This window comes from Xenopus laevis, chromosome 3L (assembly GCF_017654675.1).
Source record: "Xenopus laevis strain J_2021 chromosome 3L, Xenopus_laevis_v10.1, whole genome shotgun sequence".
Taxonomy (NCBI): Eukaryota; Metazoa; Chordata; class Amphibia; order Anura; family Pipidae; genus Xenopus; species Xenopus laevis.
The window spans coordinates 20,753,392-20,777,478 of NC_054375.1; the positions used below are offsets into that span (position 1 = coordinate 20,753,392).

Here is a 24,087-nt window from a genome sequence, read left to right on the forward strand (position 1 = left end):
TGGGTTGGTATCAGTGATCAGTCATTTACAGGAAGACAAACAGGTTAAAAAATTAATTATTGGGACTGCTGTCCTGGCCTCTGTTTACCTGAAATTCTAGGGCCTATTTTCAATCCCAGTCCATACCCACCCATTTTAAAAATGTTAAGATCTCTTCCAAGTTTAGGAATGACGCTTTTTCACAATCTTTTTATGTATACTTTTGTGGCCCACACACCGAAATATTTTCCTGGGCCCCACACCTTAAGAAACTGCACAGCCTATTCATTTATACGCGTAATAGATGGCCCGTTATTGCCATTGTTCCTCAGAAAAGCAAAGATTTATTAATGGCTAATTCCAGCCTGTACTCCCTCCGAAAGGTTTCTCGTTCAGCAGCTGTTCCCATATAAAGGGCACGTGCGTCCTGTATGACCAAAGTAGACTGGTTATATAACAAGACAGACGCTACTTATAAAAGTAGCCAGCAGGCGGCCACGACCCTCGCAAGAAAATGATTGACTGTCTAGGAGGACGCAAGTGGATTAGCTGGCACGGCGGCAGACATTCACTACACCAACCCAACGGGCTCGGACACCCACTAGAGAACTTATGAAACAGCGGGCAGGAAAACAAGTTCTCTAGTAGGGACTGCTCCCCACAATCCCCTGCGGCTTTGCGCGCACTTTTCCTCGTAACACCAATTCGCTAATCAACGTGACTATCCGGGTACTTGCAATAGGCGGCCAATCCTAAAACTGAGCTCCTCCCCTTTGAGTAAAGGGGCGGAGAGTCGGTCACCGGCAAGTCCCTGCCCGCACAGCTTGTGGAGGGACGGGTATGTGCGATAACGTGGTTTATGTACCCCTTTACACAAAGCGAGGGTGCGAGCAGGATCACGGTAACAATCCGGGAAACGCGACGACGATAGCCCACCCGCGCGACGCACCCACAACATTTTCCCCCGGGCAAGCACATTGCAGAAACGTGAGCATTGCGAATACGCTTGAGGTTCTGCAACCAATGAGCGCGCGGAATGTGGGAGTGGGGTGTGGCTTGAGGGATGCGTTGTGTGGTATGCTTTGAGGAGCCTTGCGCACTTGGCTGAGGGAGCCTGATAAGGTAGAAGATTTTTTGCGGAGGCTGTGACTTCTCGGTCGGATTTTCCTCCGTCTCGGAGCTGTGTGGAGCTGATTTACTCCTTCCCTGTAGTCACACCATGTTCCAAAAGCCCCTGCGTTCTTACCGTTTATTCTCGCTATCTCTGCTGTGCATCCCTTCCCCACAGGGGCGTAGAGGTTGAAGCAACAATTTGTAATTGTCCCCCATCCCCTACCCAAATTCCTCTATCATTATGACCCTGCTCTGGACTTGATTTCTCCTTTTATATTATTTTGTGTGGTTTCCTCTATATTCTTGAAACCCTCCCCCTCTGAAATTTTTCATTTTTTAAAAAAAGAAGAAAAAAAAACATTTTCTGGTGGTCTTGGATATCTGGAAAGATGGGGGTGAATGCTGTTCACTGGTTCCGGAAGGGCTTGAGGCTCCATGATAACCCAGCTCTGCGGGAATGTATCCAAGGGGCAGACACCGTCCGATGTGTCTATATCTTGGATCCCTGGTTTGCTGGATCTTCCAATGTGGGAATCAACAGGTGGAGGTAAGATGGGTGGAGGTTGCTGGTTCAGTTTTTTCAACATTGGGCCACCCATCTGGATCCAGCATTTCCGCCAGATACTGATTGACTTTTTAAAGTTTTAGATAACAGAAAGTAACATTTTATTTCTTTTTAACAAATCATCTATGCGATTTTATGGTTTTGTATTGTGCCCAGAATTTGGTATTCAAAACTCATGGATCCAGTGCATCCCTCCTACTTAGTATGCTACTGGGAGCCCCAAATATCAAGGGAAAATAGTGTTTCTGGTCTGCTACCACTTGTTCATGGATAACTGGTTTGTTTTCTTTTTTTAAACTGAAGGGCAAGTGTTTTTTAAGCGCCTTCCTTGTCTATGGGAATGTAGGTTTTAGTAAACCGGGTTGATGATGCTTGTCCAGGTCAGCCATAGAAGTTACAGACAGCTACAGTTTGAGGAACCACTATCTGTACTAATTTTTTTAAAGGAATGAAAAACATTTGATGGCAGTCAAGTCAAAAGGTACTTGTAGACTAAAGACTACCCTGGCTAGGTAAGCTTTGGAGTGGGTTTACACAGTACCCAGAGTCAATGCAAAAATGTATGGGACCTTTTGAGTACACAAGTTCTGCTGCTCAGAGATACATTAGCATGATATCTGCTGGAACGATCTTCTAACAGTGTATGGGAAGTATGTATTTTCAGTTAATGTGCTTTGTTCTTCCTTGTGTTATAAGTTGGCATAATATTTCTGTTAATAGTAGTGGGGTTTGCTGAAAGGCTTTGATCTTTTAGCAGAGACGGAGTGTTATGGTGCTTATTCACAGTGTTACATTCTAGTGTTGAGACATAATGGTTGATAAGAGGTGGCAACCTTAGGAAATAGTTGTAATTGGGTGAAGATTAAAGGGGACCTTAATGTGTCAATACACAGGCCAAAAAAAAGCTACCGACAGGACCCCTCCTAAATTGGCAGTTTACTGGTCTGTGTATGGGGTCTTCCTGATGAGCTGCCTAGTTTAAAAATCCCTTTGAGCAAGGACCTAGGTGTTGTTGATGTAGTTCTCTCTTGGAAGCTCTCCATTATGATCCAGTTGTTGGCCTGAGGGTCAAAAGATCCTGTGATTGTAATCTGGCCCAGAATGTTGGTGACCAAATCAGATATAGGCAACCTCAACCAAAGGAGTGAATCTTTAAGTGTAAACCAAGGTTAACACCACCCGTAGGATAGGTGTCGTTTACATCATGGAAACTCAAATTGTGGAAGCATGCGGTCTCTTTAACTGTGTAATGTTTTGATAATCCCTGTTCTATTGCTTGATTTGCCCAACGTACATAGATTGTACCTGCAGGATAATTATTATACAAAGCAGGATCTCCCACACTGCTAGGATGTAGAGTCTGATCAGATCACAACATCGCAGGCAAATGGTCTGTGTGGCCTTAAAAAAACACACCAACTCTGTTCCCCTGCTAAATATCTGCATAACTCATAAAAAAAATTATCCATCATAATTCTCCATTTCTAATAAATGTGTGCATGCTTGCTTCGCCCCATACGGGCAGCTTTTTACTATAACCAGTGACGCAAAGCATGACGTGCCGTGTATTGAAGACCATTCATTATGGGAGGCTTTAAAAGGAATAAGGGAGATGCCAAGGAGCTGTCATATACATTGATCTATCTGATATATTCGTGGCGTTATTGCCTTTGCTAAAATCAAATGTAAATGTTTAATGTGCTGCAGCCTTTTAATATGTCTTAGATGTGTTTTTTTTTTTTTTTTACTGTGATACATATTCAGTATCTATTTTGGGGCAGTAAGGGGCATTAAAACCTTAGTACATATGGAAGTTCATCATTCAATCTGAGTGATTTACATTATATGAGAGAACAGAAAGCTCAGCGACGGATCATTCTAGTCATGCCTGCAGAATGTGACATGTGGCTACAGCCAGTCAGGGTTATGTAAAGGGGTGTAACAAGCTTAACCTCTTCCGTGCTCCTCTAGAGCTCAGCCTAGGAAATAACGCTGCTGGACAGTGTTACTAACTGCAACACATTGTTACAATGTATCCGAGTGATCACACACTTCTTTCATAGCTGCACTAATGGCTCAGCTCAATCTAGTCGGTTGTTGACTCAGGATATGATTCATAAAGCTTTAATAAAAATTTATGTAAACACAAGGCTCCAGGGCCTGATGGCATACACCCCCTAAGTTCAGTTTTAGACCAGCTCCTATTTCTGATTTTCTCAGATTCACTTTCATCTGGTATGGTGCCTCAGCCTGGCAATTATAGGCCAGTAAATTTGACATCTGTGGTGGGCAAATTATTTGAAGGCTTGTTAAGGGATCACATTCAAAGTTTTGTCCTAGTGAATGGCGTTATGAGCAGCCATCAGGTCATGTCAAACAAAGTTGATTGCTTTTTATAATGAGGTAAGTAAGATGCTTGACAGTGGGGGGGGCAGTAGATGTGATCTATTTGGATTTTGCCAAAGCATTTGATACTGTGCCCCACAAAGGACTGCTTTCTAAACTAAGGTCTGTTGGGCCTAATGAAGTCGTTTGCACATGGATAGGAAACTGGCTACAGGATCAGATACAGAGGGTGGTTGTTAATGGTACATTCTCTACTTGGAGTAAGGTTCTTAGTGGGGTCCCTCAGGGCTCAGTATTGGGTCCACTTTTATTTAACCTGTTCATTAATGACTTAGGGGACAGTATTGTATGTAATGTATCAGTGTTTGCAGACGACACAAAACTATCCAGCCCAATTAATTCCATCCAAGATGTGGCATCCTTGCAACACGATCTTGACAAACTGGCAATCTGGGCAGCTAAGTGGCAAATGAGATTCATTGTTGATAAATGTAAAGTCATACACCTGAGATGTAAAAATATCCAAGCCACTTATGCCCTTAATGAGACTGCACTAGGCAAATCAATTATGAAAAAGGACCTTGGAGTCCTTGTAGATGATAAATTTGTCTGTAGCAAGCAATGCCAGTCAGCAGCATCAAGGGCAAATAAGGTATTGAGCTGTATTAAAAGGGGCATAGAGTCACGGGAGGAGGAGGTCATTCTTCCACTGTATAGAGCACTTGTAAGGCCCCATCTAGAATATGCCATACAGTTTTGGTCTCCATCACTCAAACAGGACATTATTGTATTAGAGAGGGTACAGAGAAGGGCAACTAAGCTGGTAAAAGGTATGGAAAATCTTACCTATGAGGAAAGACTGGCCAAATTGGGGATGTTCACGCTGGAGAAGAGGCGCTTAAGGGGTGATATGATAACTATGTATAATAATATAAGGGGATCATATAATAATCTCTCTAATGCTTTATTTACCAGTAGGTCTTTCCAGCTGACACAAGGTCACCCATTCCGATTAGAAGAAAAGAGGTTCCGCCTAAATATTCGGAAGGGGTTTTTTACAGTGAGAGCTGTGAAGATGTGGCATTCTCTCCCTGAATCAGTTGTACTGGGTGATACATTAGATAGCTTTAATGAGGGGTTGGATGGCTTTTTAGCAAGTGAGGGAATATAGGGTTATGGAAGATAACTCAAGTTTATCCAGGGACTAGTCCGATTGCCATTTTGAAGTCAGGAAGGAATTTTTTCCCACTCAGAGGCAAATTGGAGATGCTTCAGATGGATCAACTAGCAGTTAGGCAGATTAAAAAAAAAAACTAAAAGGTTGAACTTGATGGACTTGTGTCTTTTTTCAGCCTTACTTACTATGTTGTAAGCTTACAACTATACAGTATCTAGTAGAATTAAGTCAAAGGCAACTGGACATTTAGAGGGTTTTTTTTTTTCGCTTGAAAATGTTTCACCATTCATCTTAGTGGCTTCTTCAGTTCAGCGTTGAACTTTTTTTGAATCATTTGATTTTTTTTCCCGAAAAGCCAAAATTTTTGCCCAAAAAGTCTGAAATATTTGGATATTCAGGCTAATTCCAGAGCAGATCACAGAAAATTCCAAAAAGTATAGGGACCTCTCCCACTGACATATATTCGCTAGGTCTGAGATGCCAGATTTTCGGATTTGGACTTTTTCCATCCTCTGGGTATAATAAATCTCTAAAAATTTGAGGGTTTTTTTCCCTCTAAAAATTCGAATTGTATATGTAGAAAAACTTGAATTTTTTTCAAGTTTGCGGCATTCAGACTTTAATAAATAACCCCTTTAATGTCAAGTTGCCTTTAACTTAATTCTACTAGATACTGTATATATTATGACCTAGATAAATGAGAATCCTTATAGACATACTATTATAACCGTTTTAACACCGGGTTTATACTGTGCCAACAAGTCAGTCTTATGACCTTCCTTTTAAATGCACTGCCCCCCCCCCCCCGGTAAATCCTCTTAGATTGGAAGCTGTAATAGTCAAAACCTCCTGGATCATTTGGCCTCAGTGTCCGCAGCACTGAGTAGAACAACAGATGCCAGTGACAGAGAATAGAAAACCTATTATCCAGAAAGCTCTGAAATATGGCAGTGCCATCTCCCATTGCGTTCTATTTAAATAATTCTTAATTTATAATCTTTATCTGTTTATTCAGAGCATTCTGGATAACAGATACCATACCTGTATTCCTAACATCCTCTTAAGTAGATACAATGAATACATCTTACAATAGGGTGTGTTGTAATCTGCAGAACCCATCGTTCTAAAAACTGGGTCAGCTGTGCAACACCAGTCACCAAGTAATTATTTTTATAAGCGGAAGTGTTTGCTGTTTATAAGACATATATTTATTTGCATATCTGTGTTTATACAATAACTCTCTGATAACATTCATGCAGTAAAGTGCCCCTTGTGGTCACAGGTTTGTTATCTTGGCTTTACAAAGCAATGATTTTTACACACTTCAGTTCAACATGGATTATTTCCTAAATCCACGAATTGGTATGTTTTTATAATTTCTTTTAACATGACGCAAATAATGTAAAAGAGTATTTTAGCATAGGATCCCTTATCCACATACCCGCTATCTAAAAAGCTCTGAATTACAAACCAGACACAATTGTAGGTGTCTAGTAGATGTTATTTCTGTTGTAAGAGTGATGTGTGCCTGATTAATTTGTTCATGTGCACTGTGCTTATTAAACCAGGGCAATGTGGAAAGGCTGGAGTTACCAGTTGGTTGTAGGTGGTGGTAGTTCCAGCATTGAATAGGCACAGCAGCACTTTATTCGGAACAGGGGGCAGAAAGCAGTGCCTTCACAACCACAGGGAATTACAAGAAGTGTATGTTGATACAAATAACATAATAAATGGGGGCTTTTGTGCAACTGACTGCAGGGAAATTTGCAGGCATGCAACTGCGCTTGTGGTTGTAAATGACCCCTATAATATAGCTTGCGTCTAGACGTTTTAAAGGACCAGTAACACCATTTTTAAATCACAATAAAAAAGAATTAATATACATTACTCACTTCCAATATGCTGCTCTTTCCTGCCGCTCGTGTAAGACATCTGTAAAAACTCAAACCGGCGATGTCCCACGGTGTCCAAAGGGTCCCGCCATCTTCTTGCTTATTCTTGCTTCTTCTCCCCTACGTGCGCGCAGCTGTGACCCGACTTCCTGCTTTGAGATGTCACTTCCGGCTGTGATGTCACATAGCAACCAAGACACCGGGGATGCGGCTTCAGTTTCTAGGATGGACGCTCATCTGGATGGTAGTTCCCTTTCCCCAGCTGTTCCCTCTCTCCCTGCAGCCTCTCTTGCCCAGCCGTCCTGCTCCTTTCCCTCCCCCAGCACTTCTCTCTCTCTCTCTCTCTCTCTCTCTCTCCCAGTGCTGCTTTCCCTCCCCGCATCGGTTTCCACTCTACCTGCAGTCATCCTGCTCCTTTCCCTCTCCCCCCAGCACTTCTCTCTGTCTCCCAGCCTTCACCTTTCCTCAGCGCCACCTTTCAATGCAGCCCCCTCCCTCCGCGTTCCTCTCACTCCTCCGTCTCACCAACTGTTCACGTGCCGGTTGATTGCTGCTCTGAAGCTCTTCAGACTTCAGGGTTCCTGCCGGAAGTCCAGGGAGGAGGAGCACTGTCGGCGGCCCGCATGTACTTCCCTGGGTAAGGATTAGTCGCCATATCGCCGTTTTTCTAATGTCAGTTCAAACTATGGAGGGGAGTTTGACTGGGGACTTTTCAGGTAAAAGGAGGGCTAATATGGAATATCTATTAGTTCATGGGTATTGTATGCAGGCTGTAATTTTTATTTTTTTAATAAAATAAAATGATGTTACTGGTCCTTTAACTGCAAAGACTCTTATCCGTCAGACAACTGTCATATAGGCCTGCTCCACACAGCTAACATCATTTAAATTTCATCTTTAAACATTTATTGTAAATCTAAACATTGGTAAAGATCACATATGCAGTGTGATGATGTCTATTCAGTTTGTTTAAAGAAGAGCCTATCTTGCCCCCATACACGGGCCGATAAAAGCTGCCGACAGACCAATCGATATCTGACCGAAAGTCAGCCAGATCTCGATTAGGCAGGTTAAAAAATCCCGTTGGATCGCGGCCGCATCTGTGCGGTCCCACGATCGGAACACTTGTATCGTATGCATTATGATCTGATCATTGGGCCCTAGGGCCCACGATCGGATCAGCCCGATATCGCTCAATGTGGGCATATCGGGGAGATATCTGCTAGTTTGGCGACATCGCCAAATGAGCGGATCTCTACGTCTATGGCCACCTTTAACCTCTCTTTTTCCATATTGTCTAGAATTTAAAGCCCAGCTGAACTCGAGAACGCCAGTGCACGTGCCTTGATTGTCGGTAGTATTAGCATGACTATTAATAACATACATTTATAATGTAACAACATATTTTGCACTGCTGCAGAAAGGTGAATACATCAAGGGGCAGGTTTATCAAGGGTCGAATTTTATCAATTTATCAATTCGAATTTAAAAATTCTTTTTTTTTAGTGTAATTCGACTAGGCAATAGTCCAAATTCCATTTAGAGTTTTAAAGAAATTGGAATTTTTATATTTATCATGTACTGTCCCTTTAAGAATTCTAAAATCTGCCGAATTGGTGTTTTAGCCTATGGGGGACCTCCTACAATTAATCTGGAGTCGTTTGGTGGAAATTTTTTTGGATAAACCTGTGTTTGCAGATCGATCCAATTCACCAGAATTAAAAAAAAATATATTTTTTTAATACGTTTTTATAAACGCCGATGTGAGCCGGGCTGTGATTGTTTTTGAGCTGTTCGTTCAGCGTCTGGCAATAGTTACATAAATATTGGAACACTTCCTGCAGTTTTGCAAAATCTGTTTTTATTTAGAAGAAAGGTAGAAAGTACCTTATACTAGATGGGTACTATGAGCCCACATCACATGGCAATGCATTCATTAATTAAATGTTTTAATGTATTTTGCTTGCTTATTTAAAATAGCTTTTCAACCTTTACAAGGCAGCCATCATGAGCTCTAGTCACCTGTAAGTGATATCTGATTTGCTTTTATATAGCCTGTTCTAACTTCTTGTCTCTCAGGCCAGTGTTGTGGTGGCATGCCTGGAATGAAAGTCAAAATAAGCCCTAGCTTTCTTAATACATACCCCAACAGCCCCACTCAGGCTCAGCTTCCAGGTTAGCTGACAGAAACAGATGAGGAGCTGATTCTTCTTTCGAGAGTGTGCTGGAACAATAGAAGAGTGAGCACTCAAATGGTATCTCTCTTTTGGAGAACCTTGGGTGTTGATCAGAGTATCATAAGGGTTGGCCTATGTATGGCCATTTAGACCTCATGGACATATGATTTTTATTACACTGTTTTGTTCTGACTGTGATAAGTTGTTTTGACCAGTCATATCTGAGAAAGGAGTATGTATGACGTTGTTTGTTTCTGTCCCATCAAGCTGCATATACAGTAAGTCACATCTCAATTCATCCCTATGGAGTCTCATTATCTTTAAAGTCACTTGCAATTAGTTGGATACTGACGGTTATCTCTAGAAATAGAATGGAAACTGGGAAGGATGTGCTCTCCGTATTGTAGGGCTAGGACAGAATCAGTAGCACTGAACATGCAAATATACATGCTTATTTGCCAAAAGGCCAGGCCTCAATTAGTTCTTTACTGTACTGGAATATTTGGCACTGTAAATGAAGCTAGCTGCATCAGCCAAGCCCAAGGGAGTTATCATTAGATAAGGATGACCAATGAGGTGCTTGCTAGGGCTGCACCAAATTCAGGACTCAGTTCGAATCCAAGTGCCTGGCCGAACCGAATCCAAAAAATTATGGGACTTGTGACACAAACAAGAAATTAAAAAATGTCTTAACCTTGTCCTGCATGCTTGGTTCTCTTTCCCTCCTAATTTACATATGCAAGTAGGCTTTGGTATTCGGCCAAATCTTTCACAAGGTATTCAGGATTTGGCCGAATCCTAAAATAGGATTCAGTGCATCCCTAGTACGTGCATCAGAATTACATAGTAACATCAGCCTGTACAACTGATTCAGGCAGAGAATTAAACAGTTTGGGAACATGTAACTTATTTGTGTTAAGCCTCCTGTTCTAGGAGGCTACTCTATGTACAGCAAGACCCTGATTTTCCATGGGACCAGTCTGCTTATGTGAAACTGGGGGAAAAAAAGCTTCAGTTGTAGAAAACTGTACAATTGGAGTTCTACTGTAGCTATTTTCTGCAAGGCAAATTTGAAGCAAAATAGAGGTATGTGTAAAATTACTGCTGTGTGTAATTTAATTTAGTTGGCCCTAGTGGCCTTTTTTATATTGTGCTCTGCAGACGTTAAAAAATATAGATATTTTATTTCTTTGATGAGTTATGCTTAGAATAGGCGAATGGAAAAAAGGCTGTTAGTGTCAACTTGGTCTTTGCAGTGATATAGACCATGGCCTTATTTCTGTGCCAAAGAAGAAGGTTATGTATAAACATGTATTATTGCCTGTAGTTTGTAAGGTAATTGGAGAAGCTTTACAGTGTGGAATGTTTGGTTTGACAGATACATTCTTCAGATTTCTTATATTACAACCTATGTGCAATGGATTGACTGACTCAGAAGTGAAAATGATCGTTCTTGGTTACTTCAAGCACAATGATAATTGCTGGAGTAAATGTTTTCTCAAGGAAGAGAAGGCATATATGTATCATCTGAAGAACAAAGTGTTCTTTACATTTGATGCAGTGCAGTAATCGCTAATGGAGGGTTGGCAGGCACCATTTCGCACAGCTTAATTTTTTCTCCCAAAGTATCACAGGCACATGCATTTTGAAGTAGGGATGCACCGAATCCAGGATTCTGTTCGGTATTCGGCCATTTTCAGCAGAATTCAGATTTGGCCGAATCCTTGTGCCTGGCCGAACCGAATCCAAATCCCTAAAGGGCAAGGAAAATCCGTTTTCAGTCTTGTCATATTTGTAAAGTACACTGTCCCCGCTCCTCGATCGCTAACTTATTTTTTCAAACACCTTTTGTGAAATAGATATTCACAAGGTATAAGATCCTTTCCACATCCTGTCCGCCATTTTGGTTTCACTGTCCCGGTACTTCCGGGTGTTTTGATCGTGTCTGAAGACTGAAAGCACGTAACAGAATTTTTGTGAACTAGCATCGGAGGCACGCACTCCTGTCAGTCACAATAAAGTAGGGATGCACTGAATTCACTATTTTGGATTCGGCCGAATCCTTCGCGAAAGATTCGGCCGAATACCGAACCAAATCCGAACCCTAATTTTCATATGCAAATTAGGCGTGGGAAGGGGGAAAATGTTTTTACTTCCTTGTTTTGTGATAAAGTTGCATGATTTTTCTCCCCGTCCCTAATTTGCATATGCAAATTCAGATTCGGTTCCGCCAGGCAGAAGGATTCAGCCGAATCACGAACCGAAACCTGGATTCCGTGCATCCATACAATAAAGATTTGCCGATAAGGTAAAACCTTCACTAAAAGAGATGTTTGTCTATATTATTTAAAGCACCAGTATATTTTATGTGAATATGTGTGGATCTATGTGTGTGTGTCTATCTGTATGTCTGCATTGTAGCTGAAGTAAAAGTTATTGCGAATAGCAACAACCCTTCCTATCCTCCTGTTCTGTAATCTTGCGGGGGGGGGGGGCGCATCGCAGGACAGCTTCCAGCCGTGGGGTTGATTGTGGTAAAAGTTCAGCATTGTTACTGAGGTAAAACTTATTCTGAATAGCAACTTCCCTCCTCTCCTAGGGGCACATTTACTTAGCTCGAGTGAAGGAATAGAATAAAAAATACTTCGAATTTCGAAGTATTTTTTGGCTCCTTCGACTACGACTAAAAATAGTTCGACTATTCCACCATTGGATAGTCGAAGTACTGTCTCTTTAACAAAAACTTCGACCACCTAGTTCGCCACCTAAAATCTACCGAGCACCAATGTTAGCCTACGGGGAAGGTTCCAATAGGCTTTCCTAGCTTTTTTTTGATCAAAGGAAAATCGTTCGATCCTAAGGATTTAATCGTTCGATTGAATGATTATTCCTTTGATCGTTCGATCGAACGAATATCGCTAAATCCTTCGATATTCGAAGTCGAAGGACTTAACTTCGAGGGTCGAATATCGAGGGTTAATTAACCCTTGATATTCGACCATTAGTAAATGTGCCCCCCCAGTGTTCAGTAAAGTTGCCTCAACCCCAGGGCTGGAAGTTGCCCTGAGATGCATCCCCGCCCCGCAAGATTACTAAACAGGAGGATGGGAGGGGGGGGAACTTGCTATTCAGAATGATTTTCCTTCAGTTAAAATTTGGAACTTTGACCTAAGTTAATCAAACCCACGGCTGAAAGCTGCCCTGCGATGCAGCCACAGCTAAATTACTGAGCAGGAGGAGGGTGGGGGGTTGCTCGTTGGGATAATGCAGAAGCTGTAAGTCAATTACAATTAACCTCACGTGCCACGACTGGAAGCTGGACTGCGATCGAGCAAAATTAGTGAAGAGGAGAACACACGTACCTCAGAGGGATAGCGAGAAGAAAAATTCCAACAGAAACTAAATAAATAATTTTTATTAGCGTAACTTACCAAAAATAGTGTTGAAACTCAGGAACAGCTGATGGGGAATGGCATAATTCAAATTAGGGTTCGGTATTCGGCCGAATCTTTCACAAAGGATTTGGGGGTTCGGACAAATCCAAAATAGTGGATTCGGTGCACCCTAGTTTGAAGCCATTTCAGACCTGACTTTAACTGTGTATGCTTAGCACAGGTGATCGCTTTGAAGAGAAGATAAAGAGGCGTGAGCTGGCACCTCCCAACAATACTGCACTGCCCTGTTTTTTGGGAACAGGTAGGGCAGTTATGGGATGCATTGGAGGGGGTGCAAGTGGTGCATTTCAGGTGTACTAACTAAAATGACATTTGTTCTCCATTGAGGTTGTTGCATCTTATTGTGAGACCAGCACTAAGACTCCAAAAAGATACCGCTCGGCGTGAATAAAATTACTGACCCCCAGACACATTGAGCTTTGGCAATCGCCCAAGCTGTGTCAACTGTAAATCAATTCATAGTATGCCATGCACAAAGGAAATGGCACTTAGTTGGTGGCCCTGGTGCTACACCCCAGACCCGTAGCTTGGAATTGGAGAAAACCGTAATCGCATGCAAAGAGACAAGCACTCTGAAGGATCACTTCAGCCAAAGATTTTTTTTTTTTATCTTCGTCTGAGGTGTCCCTTCTGAGTGCTTGCCTCTTTGCATACGATTAAGGTATCTTCTAGTGAGCCTGGCATGCCTATCTTATTTGAATACCATCTAAATACTGGATGTGTCCATAAAGTCAAACCGTTGGCATTTCTCTCCCAAATTATTACTGTATCAATGGGAGTGAAAACTGAGAATGAATATATTGCAAAAGGCTATTTTTAAAGACTGCATACCTAATTTATGGAGGGTTCTGGATATTTCCAGTAACGCTCATATTTTTATATAGTTTTATATACATATCTTTGAATATGCAAAGATACAAACAACAAATATGCCACCTGCAGTAATCTAGAGCAAATGTGTACCAACCAACATGTAGAGAAGTTAGAACAGCACCCAATATGGTTCTGTATAAAAAAAAGCCTTCATTGTGCAAGGGCATTACAGCCCTGTATAGAACATGTCACAGTGTGTAGTACTGTTAGCAGGTTTATGGACTCACTGACCTGTGCTATATAGATACGATCAGTGTAATGGCTCTCTAACATATGTGCATGTTTTTATTGAATGTCCCTGTGCACTGGAACAAAGCTCATGCGTGTTTAATTTTCTGGCTGTTTGCAGTCCTATATAAAAACAAATATTGCACTTGAGCAGAACCATTTCTTTTGGCAGGCAGGGACAAGCTAGAGAGACCTCAATAGTAATTCTGATTAGCATTTGCATAGAGTATTACTGGAAGCGTATTTCTCTTGCTGCTGTTAGTCTAAATGGACCACATGCATAATAATCATTTTCTTTATTACTGGAATATTTATTTTTCCTTCATTAGTATTTTTTTTAAAAGGGATACTGTCATGGGAAAACATGTTTTTTCAAAACACATCAGTTAATAGTGCCGTTCCAGTAGACTTCTGCTCTGAAATCCATTTTTCAAAAGAGCAGAACAGAATTTTTTTTATATTCAATTTTGAAATCTGACATGGGGCTGGACATATTGTCTAGCCCCATCTGCCCCAGTCATGTGACTTGTGCAAACACTTTAGGATGGAACTACTTTCTGGCAGGTTGTTATGTCTCCTACTTAATGTAACTGAATCCGTCTCGATGGGACTTGGCTTTTACTATTGAGTGCTGTTCTTAGATCTACCAGGCAGCTGTTCTGTTGTTAGGCTGCTGGGGGTGGGGGGATATCACTCCAACTTGCAGTACAGCCGTAAAGAGTAACAAGTTTATCAGAGCACAAGTCACATGACAGGGGCAGCTGGGAAGCTGACAATATGTCTAGCCCTATGTCAGATTTCAAAATTAAATATAATAAAATCTGTTTGCTCTTTTGAAAAATGGATTTCAGTTCAGAATTCTGCTGGAGCAGCACTATTAAGGGATGCATTTTGAAAAAAAAACATGTTTTCCCATGACAGTATCACTTTAAGTTTTTGAATTTTTCACCTTTCTCTTCTGCCATATCCCAGATTTTTAACATTGGTCACTGACCCTAGCAATCAAAAAAACCATTGCCACAATTGTATTGTTATTGTTACTTTTTGTTACCTTTCATTCTATTCAGCCCCTCTTCCTATTCATATCCCAATCTTTCATTCAAACCACTGTCAGGCTGCTTGGGTATATTGGATCCTACAAACTGTATAACTGCTACAATTCCAATGTGAATAACTTTTGAGTAAAAAAAGAAATCATTTTTAAAAGGCCAATTGCAAATTGTCTCAGAATATCAGTCTGCATCATACTAAAAGTTCATGAAAGGTGGGGGACTATTTCTTTAAAGGGGAGCTAAACCCCCAAAAATGTTTTGTAAATTTTCTCAGTGACCTTCTGAGCACTTTTACGCTAATACCAGCAGTTTTAGACAAATACCAGGTTTGCAGCTAAACCACTCTCTTTGAGTGTCAGTGCCCCCAACTGTATATTAACTTTCTATGTACTTCTTGTATTCCGTTAACCCTAGTATTGCTGAGTCAAAAGCCTGGAATAAGCGGTGCTAAAATCTCTGAAACCAATGACATTGTTGGACATTTGAGTCTGTTACCATCATTGTAGACCAGTGGCCCAAGGATCATTCAGTATATGGAATAAATTGTGTATGCATTGGTAATGCTCTCAAACATAATTCCCTGTGCTGATATTTTAATGCTTTCCTTAGAATGGATTAAATTGCTATGCAGGGAGGATGCATCTACGGCAGAATATTGCCATTACATTTTTACTTCTAAAGATTATGCACCTTAACATCATGGAAAACTGGATGGCTTAACAGAGCACCACTATGCTGCCTATTGCACCAGTGTGTTATTTCTTTGTTTATAACATGCATGGGCAAATCAGATTTCTTGTAGTGAATGCAGATGTTCTACAATAAACAAGAAATGCCTTAATTTATGGCAGTGGTCACCAGACTTTTTCAGTTCAAGTCCTCCTTGTAGGTGCAACATTTGGCCTTGCCCCCCCCCATTAGTCCATAAAAAGGTTACAGATATAGGAAACCATTAGTGTCGCCAATTGTTTCATGATTATCTAGGGTATTAAATACGTTTCCACCCCAATGACATTCAGGTGTATCTAGCAGAGCAATGAGGGTAATATTTGGGCTAACTTGTCATTGCTGCTTTGGTTCTAAGCTCCCCAGGGAGGGGGGCAGCCCCCCATTTGGGAAACACTGGTTTATGGCATGAATAGATACAGTTGTAGTGTGCTATAATTAGGGATGCACCAAATCCACTATTTTGGATTCGGCCAAACCCCCGAATCCTTCGCGAAAGATACTGAACCGAATCCAAACCCTAATTTGCATATGCAAATTAGGAGTGGGAAGGAGAAAAATTTTACTTGTTTTGTGACAAAAAGTCACATGATTTCTCTTCCCATCCCTAATTTGCATATGCAAATTCGGATTCGTTTCGGCCAGGCAGAAGGATTCAGCCGAATCCGAACCCTGCTGAAAAAGGCTGAATCCCGAAACGAATCCTGGATTCGGTGCATCCCTAGCTAGAATCCCTTTATATTGCTCTAGATTACCTCCTACATGTACACATTTTATTTAAATATGAACTCTGTACAAGTATGGAACCTGATATCCAGAATGCTCAGGACCTGGGGTTTTCTGGCTAAGAGTTTTCTGTATCTTAAGTATACAAAAATCATTTAAACGTGATATAAACCCAGTTTGTTTTTCTCCAGTAAGTATTATATATTAGTTAGTCATATAAAAGGTACTGCTTTATTATTACAAAAGGCAATGATTTTTAAAAATGTGAATTATTTGACTAAAATGGAGTCTGTGAGAGATGGTCATCCTGTAATTTTGCTTATAACAGATCCCATACCTGAATTCAGGTATATTTGAAAGCAGCTGAAATTGTTTTTTTTAACAGAATGATTAAATGGATACAATGAATGTATTCAAATATAGTTGTTTTGGCCGGTTTCTACTAAACCCTTGCAACCTGAATAAACATGTCATTACAATGTTTAAATTAATATTTTTTAAACACTGGTCTCACTTAATCTCTGTGTTTATGTCTGTGTATTTTTATTATCTTCATCTGTGTGGTAACACAGACAGCCTTTTCCCATTTTTAAGAAGCTATACACCTGAATATTGCTGGTCTCTCATAAAACAGCCTGTATGTAAAACCCTTTCATATAACAAGCCTTTTCATGAAAAATATACCTTATTATTGCATCTGCTTTTGGATAATCCCATATTATAATCCTGCAGTTTTAAGTACTAAAGCAGACAACGCGTTTCAATTGCAATTATTCCCCCACATTTTATTGTTAAATTGTGTTATAGAAATTATTTCATTTGCATTAAAATTCCAAGGCCTTGCTCTTCTGCACTGTTGTAAAGAGAATATTATAGTTCCTTGCAAGCAAATAAAAAAAAAAAAGGAATACATTAAAAAGCAATGGATGCTTTTTTTTCCAACACCAGGCTACTTTACTCAATGTTGTATTGTTCAAGCACAAAAAAGGGACAGTTGTCTATAGTAGGCAGAGTGTAAAGGTTTCAGGGAAAGCTTCGTGACTAAGCAGAATTTCCAGCAGTCACTATATTGCCATGACATACTTTTCTGTTAACATTTCTTATTTACATTTGTGTTTGCTTAGATTAGAGTTTTACCACTGCCTTTAATGTTCTTCTGCTGTCTCTATAGAGTTGTTTTTTGGGCATGCTTATTCACCACATTTATATGTACAGAATCTTGCAGGAATAACCTAAACGTAAGGTCTGTACTCTTGTGATAAATGTATGGTATTTTAAACTGTTGCTGTTTTTAAGACATAATTTAGCTGCTTTAAATCTACAGCAGAATTATTTAGGCTTTGCTCATTAAATATTTAGGGATATATAAAAATATGGCCCTAAAAATCACCCTATTAAAATGTAAATCTCACCATGACTGGCCTTCAGGGTGGTACCCCCTGCATCTACAGTGCACTTCCCTGGGGGCCAGCAACTCATTCTGGCAACTGTTGCTGAACAGCAAATACCGGTAACTGCTTTTTGCTGTACCTCCTTTGGCAGACATGGTCTTGATTTTATTTTTTTTAAAAGCTTTTACATTTCATTTGTACAATGAATTGAACAGTATACTTAAAACCCATGCGCTGTTGCTTTTGTGCTAATAACCAGAACAGGAACATCAATGTTGACATTGCACTGTTTTTAACCATGTTCAGACCCTGCAATGTTTCTCACTTTCCTATCCTTTTATTCATACGTAAGCACGCTTGAGAGTTCTGCAGCAATGTATTATCTTTTAATGTGATTTAGATTGTGATATTCTAAATCAAATTGCAATTCATTTTTATTTAGTTTTTTGATCAGCAGCTCTCCAGTTTGGAATTTTTGCAGATATGGTTGCCATGGTCTGATTTACCCTAGCAACCTAGTTGTGGGATGAATGAAACGCTGGAACATGAATAGGAGAGGCCTGAACAGAAAGCAATAAAATTTAACAGTAAACTCTGTAGGTTTTTTTAGCTGATGGGGTCAGTCCATTTGAAAGCTGGAAAGAGGCAGATTAGAAATGCAAATAATTCTAAATATATAATAAAGAACACCGAAAAGTTACTATAAGAGATTCTACAACATAGTAAAAGTTAATGTAAAGGTGAACTACCCGTTTAAAGGGCCAGTAACACGTAGACAATACGTTTTATTTACATTTACAAATTGTAACTGGTGTTCCTGTGCTTAAAAGTTAGTGTTTCTGACTCTTCGGCTATTAGGATCAAATTGGGAGCAGAATCAGTAAACATTACTGGTATGCATGCCGGAGACCTCTAGTGACCAAACAGAGGTAAAACCATAAACTCAATAATTTCTCCAAGGCATGCTTGTAAGTAAAAAAATATACTTTATTTACATCAATAGTTAAAAAACATGAAAAATATCCCCTCTAACGCCTGACGCGTTTCATGCTTACCCAGCACTTAGGCATAGGATTCTGCCTATGACTAAGTGCTGGGTAAGCATGAAACCCGTCAGGCGTTAGAGGGGATATTTTTCATGTTTTTTAACTGTTGATGTAAATAAAGTATATTTTTTTACTTACTAGCATGCCTTGGAGAAATTATTGAGTTTCTGACTCTTCGGACACTTACTGATTTGACTAGGTTTCTGCCCAGCCATAGAAATATCTTGATGTCCGTTTCTAAGATGACCCTTTTGGCCCCATGCACAGAAAAGCAAGTAAATCTGTCTCTCCTTGAAACAGAAGCTGCTCTATACCTGCTTATAGATGGGCTCCTGAAATCTTGTCTTTTTATTAACTGCCATTCTGGCCTCAACCTCCCGTTTTTTTTCTCCTATCATGTCATCTACCAATAGGATGAATAACCCCATCGCAGTCCCACAACTAAGAACAGGATTTGGCTGATTTCTTAGGGTATATACCTCTTAGTAGTTCCAAATTTAGTCATGTCCCTAAACATTATGCCAAATGTATAATAAATAACACATTTACTGTGCTGTAATGCCAGGGGAGAATAGGTGTTCATCCTAATTGGCCTTCAAGCTGTGGGCAAATTTTTAGAAAGTTTAGGCATCCTAGGTATGGTTGACAAAAACCCTTGGCATTGAGACGTGTGTCCTTTACAGTGTTGGTGTCAGTACCAGTGCAGAGATGATACCGTAATTCTAGATCCAAAAATAAGCTTTACGGTTTACAATAGTTTTTATCTCAAGATGAGAACCCTGAACTATAATATAAGTCTTGTTTTTTTATTCTCCTATGAAACAAGTACAGCGCCTATTTATTATAGTCTGAATTTTAAAGCGATAAAGAGCAAATCAATGGCCACCAGGGGGACGCAGAGACCCTAGTATCTGCCACTGTAAGTGTTTTCAGCACTGGTGCAACTTTTTCATATTTATATAATGCAGATCTTTTAGTCTAAAAAAAACTGTATATCAATCCTTTTGTGCCATAATGACATTCAATAAATCATTTATACATCCAGAGAATTGAGCAGCATGAGGTTGCTACCAGCTGTTAAATATCATTTATGGAGAAAACTAAAATCTTTGTTGGTTATGCTGCTTATGGCCAGGATAGAGTCTGGTTACCCAGTCATGTAGTTAGATATACTCTCCAGACCTTTTCATAGACATCATAGTTATGTCATGGTAAGGTCTAGAGGTTATATTGCTTATTTTTTGTAATGCAAAGCAAGAATGGTTCTTTTATTTTTATGCTAGTATGAGGTATAGCACTTTTATAAAATCTGTTCACTGCCCACCATAGAAGGCAGAAGGACCATTTAAGGACAAATCCCAGAATCCATCACTTAGACATGGAAGGTAAGGGTGGGTGGGTTGGTCAGTGCGAGTCAGAGGAAGACTGTCATGGCTACCTCATAAGATAAAGATTTATGTAAATGTAAAAATTATTTATCCATTGTGGCAGTTCCTTTTTCCTTAAGCCATACTGATTGTGGCCTTGTAAAAAAGGGGCACATTTTCTTAGGCTAAGCTATGTAATTTACATTCTGTTGGTTGGTGTTTTTAGGGGGCTGAACAACACCAACAGAATGAGAACCAATGGGGAGTGGGAGGGTGACATTTGGGTACATATGCTAATTTGCTGTTCTGAATACTTCTGGATTATAGTAGGGTGACATATATCAGTGATTTAATACTTAAGCTGGCCATAGATGCAAAGATCTGATCATATGAATCGAGGATTCATACGATTTTCGGAATGTGTGTGGCGAGTCCTGACATTTTTCGTCCGGAGATCGGTCGTTTAGTCGATCGGACAGGTTAAAAGATTTCTGTCTTTCGTTACTTCGCCGATTTACTAACGGCCGCTGGCGTAAATTCGCTAGCGAAGTGGACCTACTCTAGCTCTACTTCGCACCCTTACGCCAGTCGAAGTTGCGATATGGCGAAGGGACGTAACTACGCTAATTCACTAACTTTTTATGAACGTTAACTCTTGCGCCAGACTTGCCTTCGCCAACTGAGACCAGGCGAAGTGCAATAGAGTAGATAGGGCTTACTTCAGAAAAAAGTTGAAATTTTTTCTAAGTTCCCAAAAAAACGCTGGCGTCTTTTCCTTTTTTAAGGGTGATAGGCTGAAAAAGATTGTGCATTTTTTTGGGGGTACCCTCCTTCCCACCTACATTTCCTAACATATGGCACCTAAACTATACAGTGGGCACATGTATAGGGCAAAATAACAACTCTATTTTATTTTATGAAGCTTTCCCAGCTTGTTTAGTGTAATGTATTTGCTGCTACATATATGTCCATTCAACTTTAACTTGGCGCCGTATGCAAATTAGGCATCGCTATCGTAACTTCGCTTTCCTTGATGAAGTAACGCTAGCGCAACTTCGCTATCGTTCGCCTCCCTGAGCGTAACTTCGGATTTTAGTGAATTAGCGGCGCCCTGGCGAAACTTCGTCTGGCGAAGTGCGACGAAGCCTGCGCTAGCGCAACTCCGCAGTATAGTGAATTTGCGGCTAACTTTGTGAAAAGCAGGACTTAACTCTCCAGTTAAGTAAAAGAGAATCCAGTTTTGCCCAGTAACTTTAGAGCTGCATTGGGCCCATTAATCTCTAAGCTTTTATCTCACTTGTGCCCATTACAAAGTAGAAGCAAAATGACCTGGGCAACATTATGGAGTCCGTGTGGCTGTTGGAAGATGCACTATGTCTTCCCTTCTTTTACTTTGAACGAGTCACCTCAACCTTTTAAATGTATCTGTAATTTAACGTGAAGTTGTTTGCAGTGAATTCTGTGTACGTTATTTTGCACAGCAATGAGTTGTTCCAGCACAAGCCGTTTTACTATGTAATAGTGTATGACCTGTACCTCTTTCTATTTTCTGGTGTTCCCCAGCCATCTCCCTGTCTGGAACCACTTGTAAAACAATCAATAATCCATTATTCACTGTAAACAGAAACTGGTCATCATCATTTTATTCTAGATTTTGTTTTTAAAAACAAGGGCCCCATTTAATATGCTTTTTTTTTTTTTTTTTGTTCAAAATGGCAGGGATATTTTAGAATTTTGTACAAAATCTCAAGAATATTGTGACAAAAACTGGGCCCATTTCTGTTTAGTAAACTGCTTTAGATGTGGTAGCCACACAACAATATTCCCTTACAGTTATCAGAGGGCTTATTCCATCATTTGTCTCTCAGGCAACACAGCGTATCGTAATGGGGGACCTATACTGACCCAACAGGAGAGGACTGCCACAACGACCCCATGCGGTCCACACTCAACTGGGTTTTTAAATGTGCCTAATTCATATCTCGACAATCCTGTGTTAGATATGATTGAGGAACAACTAGTGTATGGCCACTTTACTTTTTGTTGTTGAAATTATAACGCCTTTGCATAATTGCCTTTTGCAATTACCCAGTGGAAACATTCTTTGATTTGTTTGTTGTTCATGCATTCTGCCATGATGTTCCGTGTGCAATGAGGAAGTTACAGTTGTAGCACAGCCTTAAGCTTAGGGGTTACCTTGTTACAGAAAAGTCAGATTTAGCAAAAAGAAAATAATTACATTTCCAATTTGGTTTAGTGTACTGGCAGCTTTTATATTTTCACACTGACATACCCAAAACCCACATTGCCAAAATGTTATGGATATGAGGAATGGAGATGCTGGTGGAAGAGGAAGATGCCATTAGACCGCAGAAGCAAAACACTCAACCAGACCAGGCCCAAGCTGCAGAAATGTTACCTCCATGGGTACCCAATATGTTTGTTTAATGCTTTCAGTTTAAAGAGGTTGTTCACCTTCCAAATAGTGTTTCGGGCTCAGCTGTTTTCAGATTTTCATATTGTTCATCGTAACTGAATACTGTTTCAATTTGCTTTCCATTTTTTTTCTTTTACTGGTTTTTCAAAATAGAATTTTAAAGGAACAGTTCAGTGTGCCAAAACAGACTGGGTAAATAGGTAGGCTGTGCAAAATAAAAAATGTAATTTATAAAGGCTGGAGTGATTGGATGTGTAACATAATAGCCAGAACAGTACTTCCTGCTTTTCAGCTCTATAACTCTGAGCTAGTAAGCGACTTGAAGGGGGGGCCACATGGGACATATCTGTTCAGTGAGTTTGCAATTGATCCTCAGCATTCAGCTCAGATTCAAAAGCAACAGATTTGACCCATGTGGCCCCCCTCAAGTCTCTGGTTACTGCCTGGTTACTACCAAGTAGTGTTCTGGCTATTATGTGAGACATCCAGTCACTTCAGCCTTTATACATTACATTTTTGGCTAACTAACTATATTAGAAATATTTTTTATTTTGCACAGGCTATCTATTTAGCCAGTTTTTATTTTTGCACTGAAAAATTCCTTTAATGCTTCTGTATGGTATTTCAGTCTGGCAGCTCTGTAATCCAGGCTCAAACTCTGGACTGTAACCAGTTGCATACATTTCTTAGCAGCATCTGTGGAATATTAGCAACTAATGTATCAATTATAACAGCTGACTTTAATGAAATTCAGGGATTCGGCTCAGTAGAGCCAACCACAAGAAATGTATCAAATAGTGATGCACCGAATCCAGAAGTCGGTTCGGGATTTGGCCTTTTTCAGTAGGATTCGGCCGAATCCTTCTCCCCGGCCGAACCGAATTCAAATTGTGTGGCTTTTTGTCATAAAGCAAGGAAGTAAAAAATGTTTCCCCTTTCCATCCCTAATTTGCATATGCAAATTATGATTCGGTTTGATATTCTGCCGAATCTTTCACAAAGGATTCGGAGGTTTGGCTAAATCCAAAATAGTGGATTCGGTGTATCCCTAGTATTGACTAAATGTATCAATTTAGAACAGTTTACTGAGTTGGTGGCCCCACACCGGAGCCTATTCAGAAAACCCATAAGAAAATGAAACCCCAACATATGGTCATAAATGGAAGATAGAAAGTAATTGAAAAAAAGTCTTTATTTCTGGTGAACTATCTGAGAACAACTGAATGGAAGAGTGTTTGCAGTTGAAACTATGCATATCCTTATAAATCACAGATTAACATTTAAAACATATCCTTATAAATAGTGCTTAGTGATGTTATCAGTGTTTATTGATTAGTTTTTCAAATGGGGGCCACTGACCTCATCTAAAAATCAAATGCTCAGTAAAGCTACAAATGTATTGTTATTGCTACTTTGTATTACTTATTTTTCTATTTAGTCCCTCTTCTATTCATATTCCAGTCTTTTATTCAAATCAGTGGATCAATGGATGGTTACTGGGCTAGAAACCAGATTTGTGAAACGGCAAACTTGAGCT

General features: G+C 40.1%; 1 protein-coding gene across 1 annotated transcript in view; it reads left to right on the forward strand.

Moving 5' to 3' along the window:
* Window positions 1-1,105: 1,105 nt before the first annotated feature.
* The window catches only part of cry1.L (cryptochrome circadian regulator 1 L homeolog), a 47,837-nt gene continuing 24,855 nt past the window's right edge, over window positions 1,106-24,087 (forward strand). The window contains 1 exon segment of the mRNA NM_001087660.1: window positions 1,106-1,639. Coding sequence (NP_001081129.1) covers window positions 1,482-1,639 — 158 coding nt within the window. The 5' untranslated portion in view covers window positions 1,106-1,481.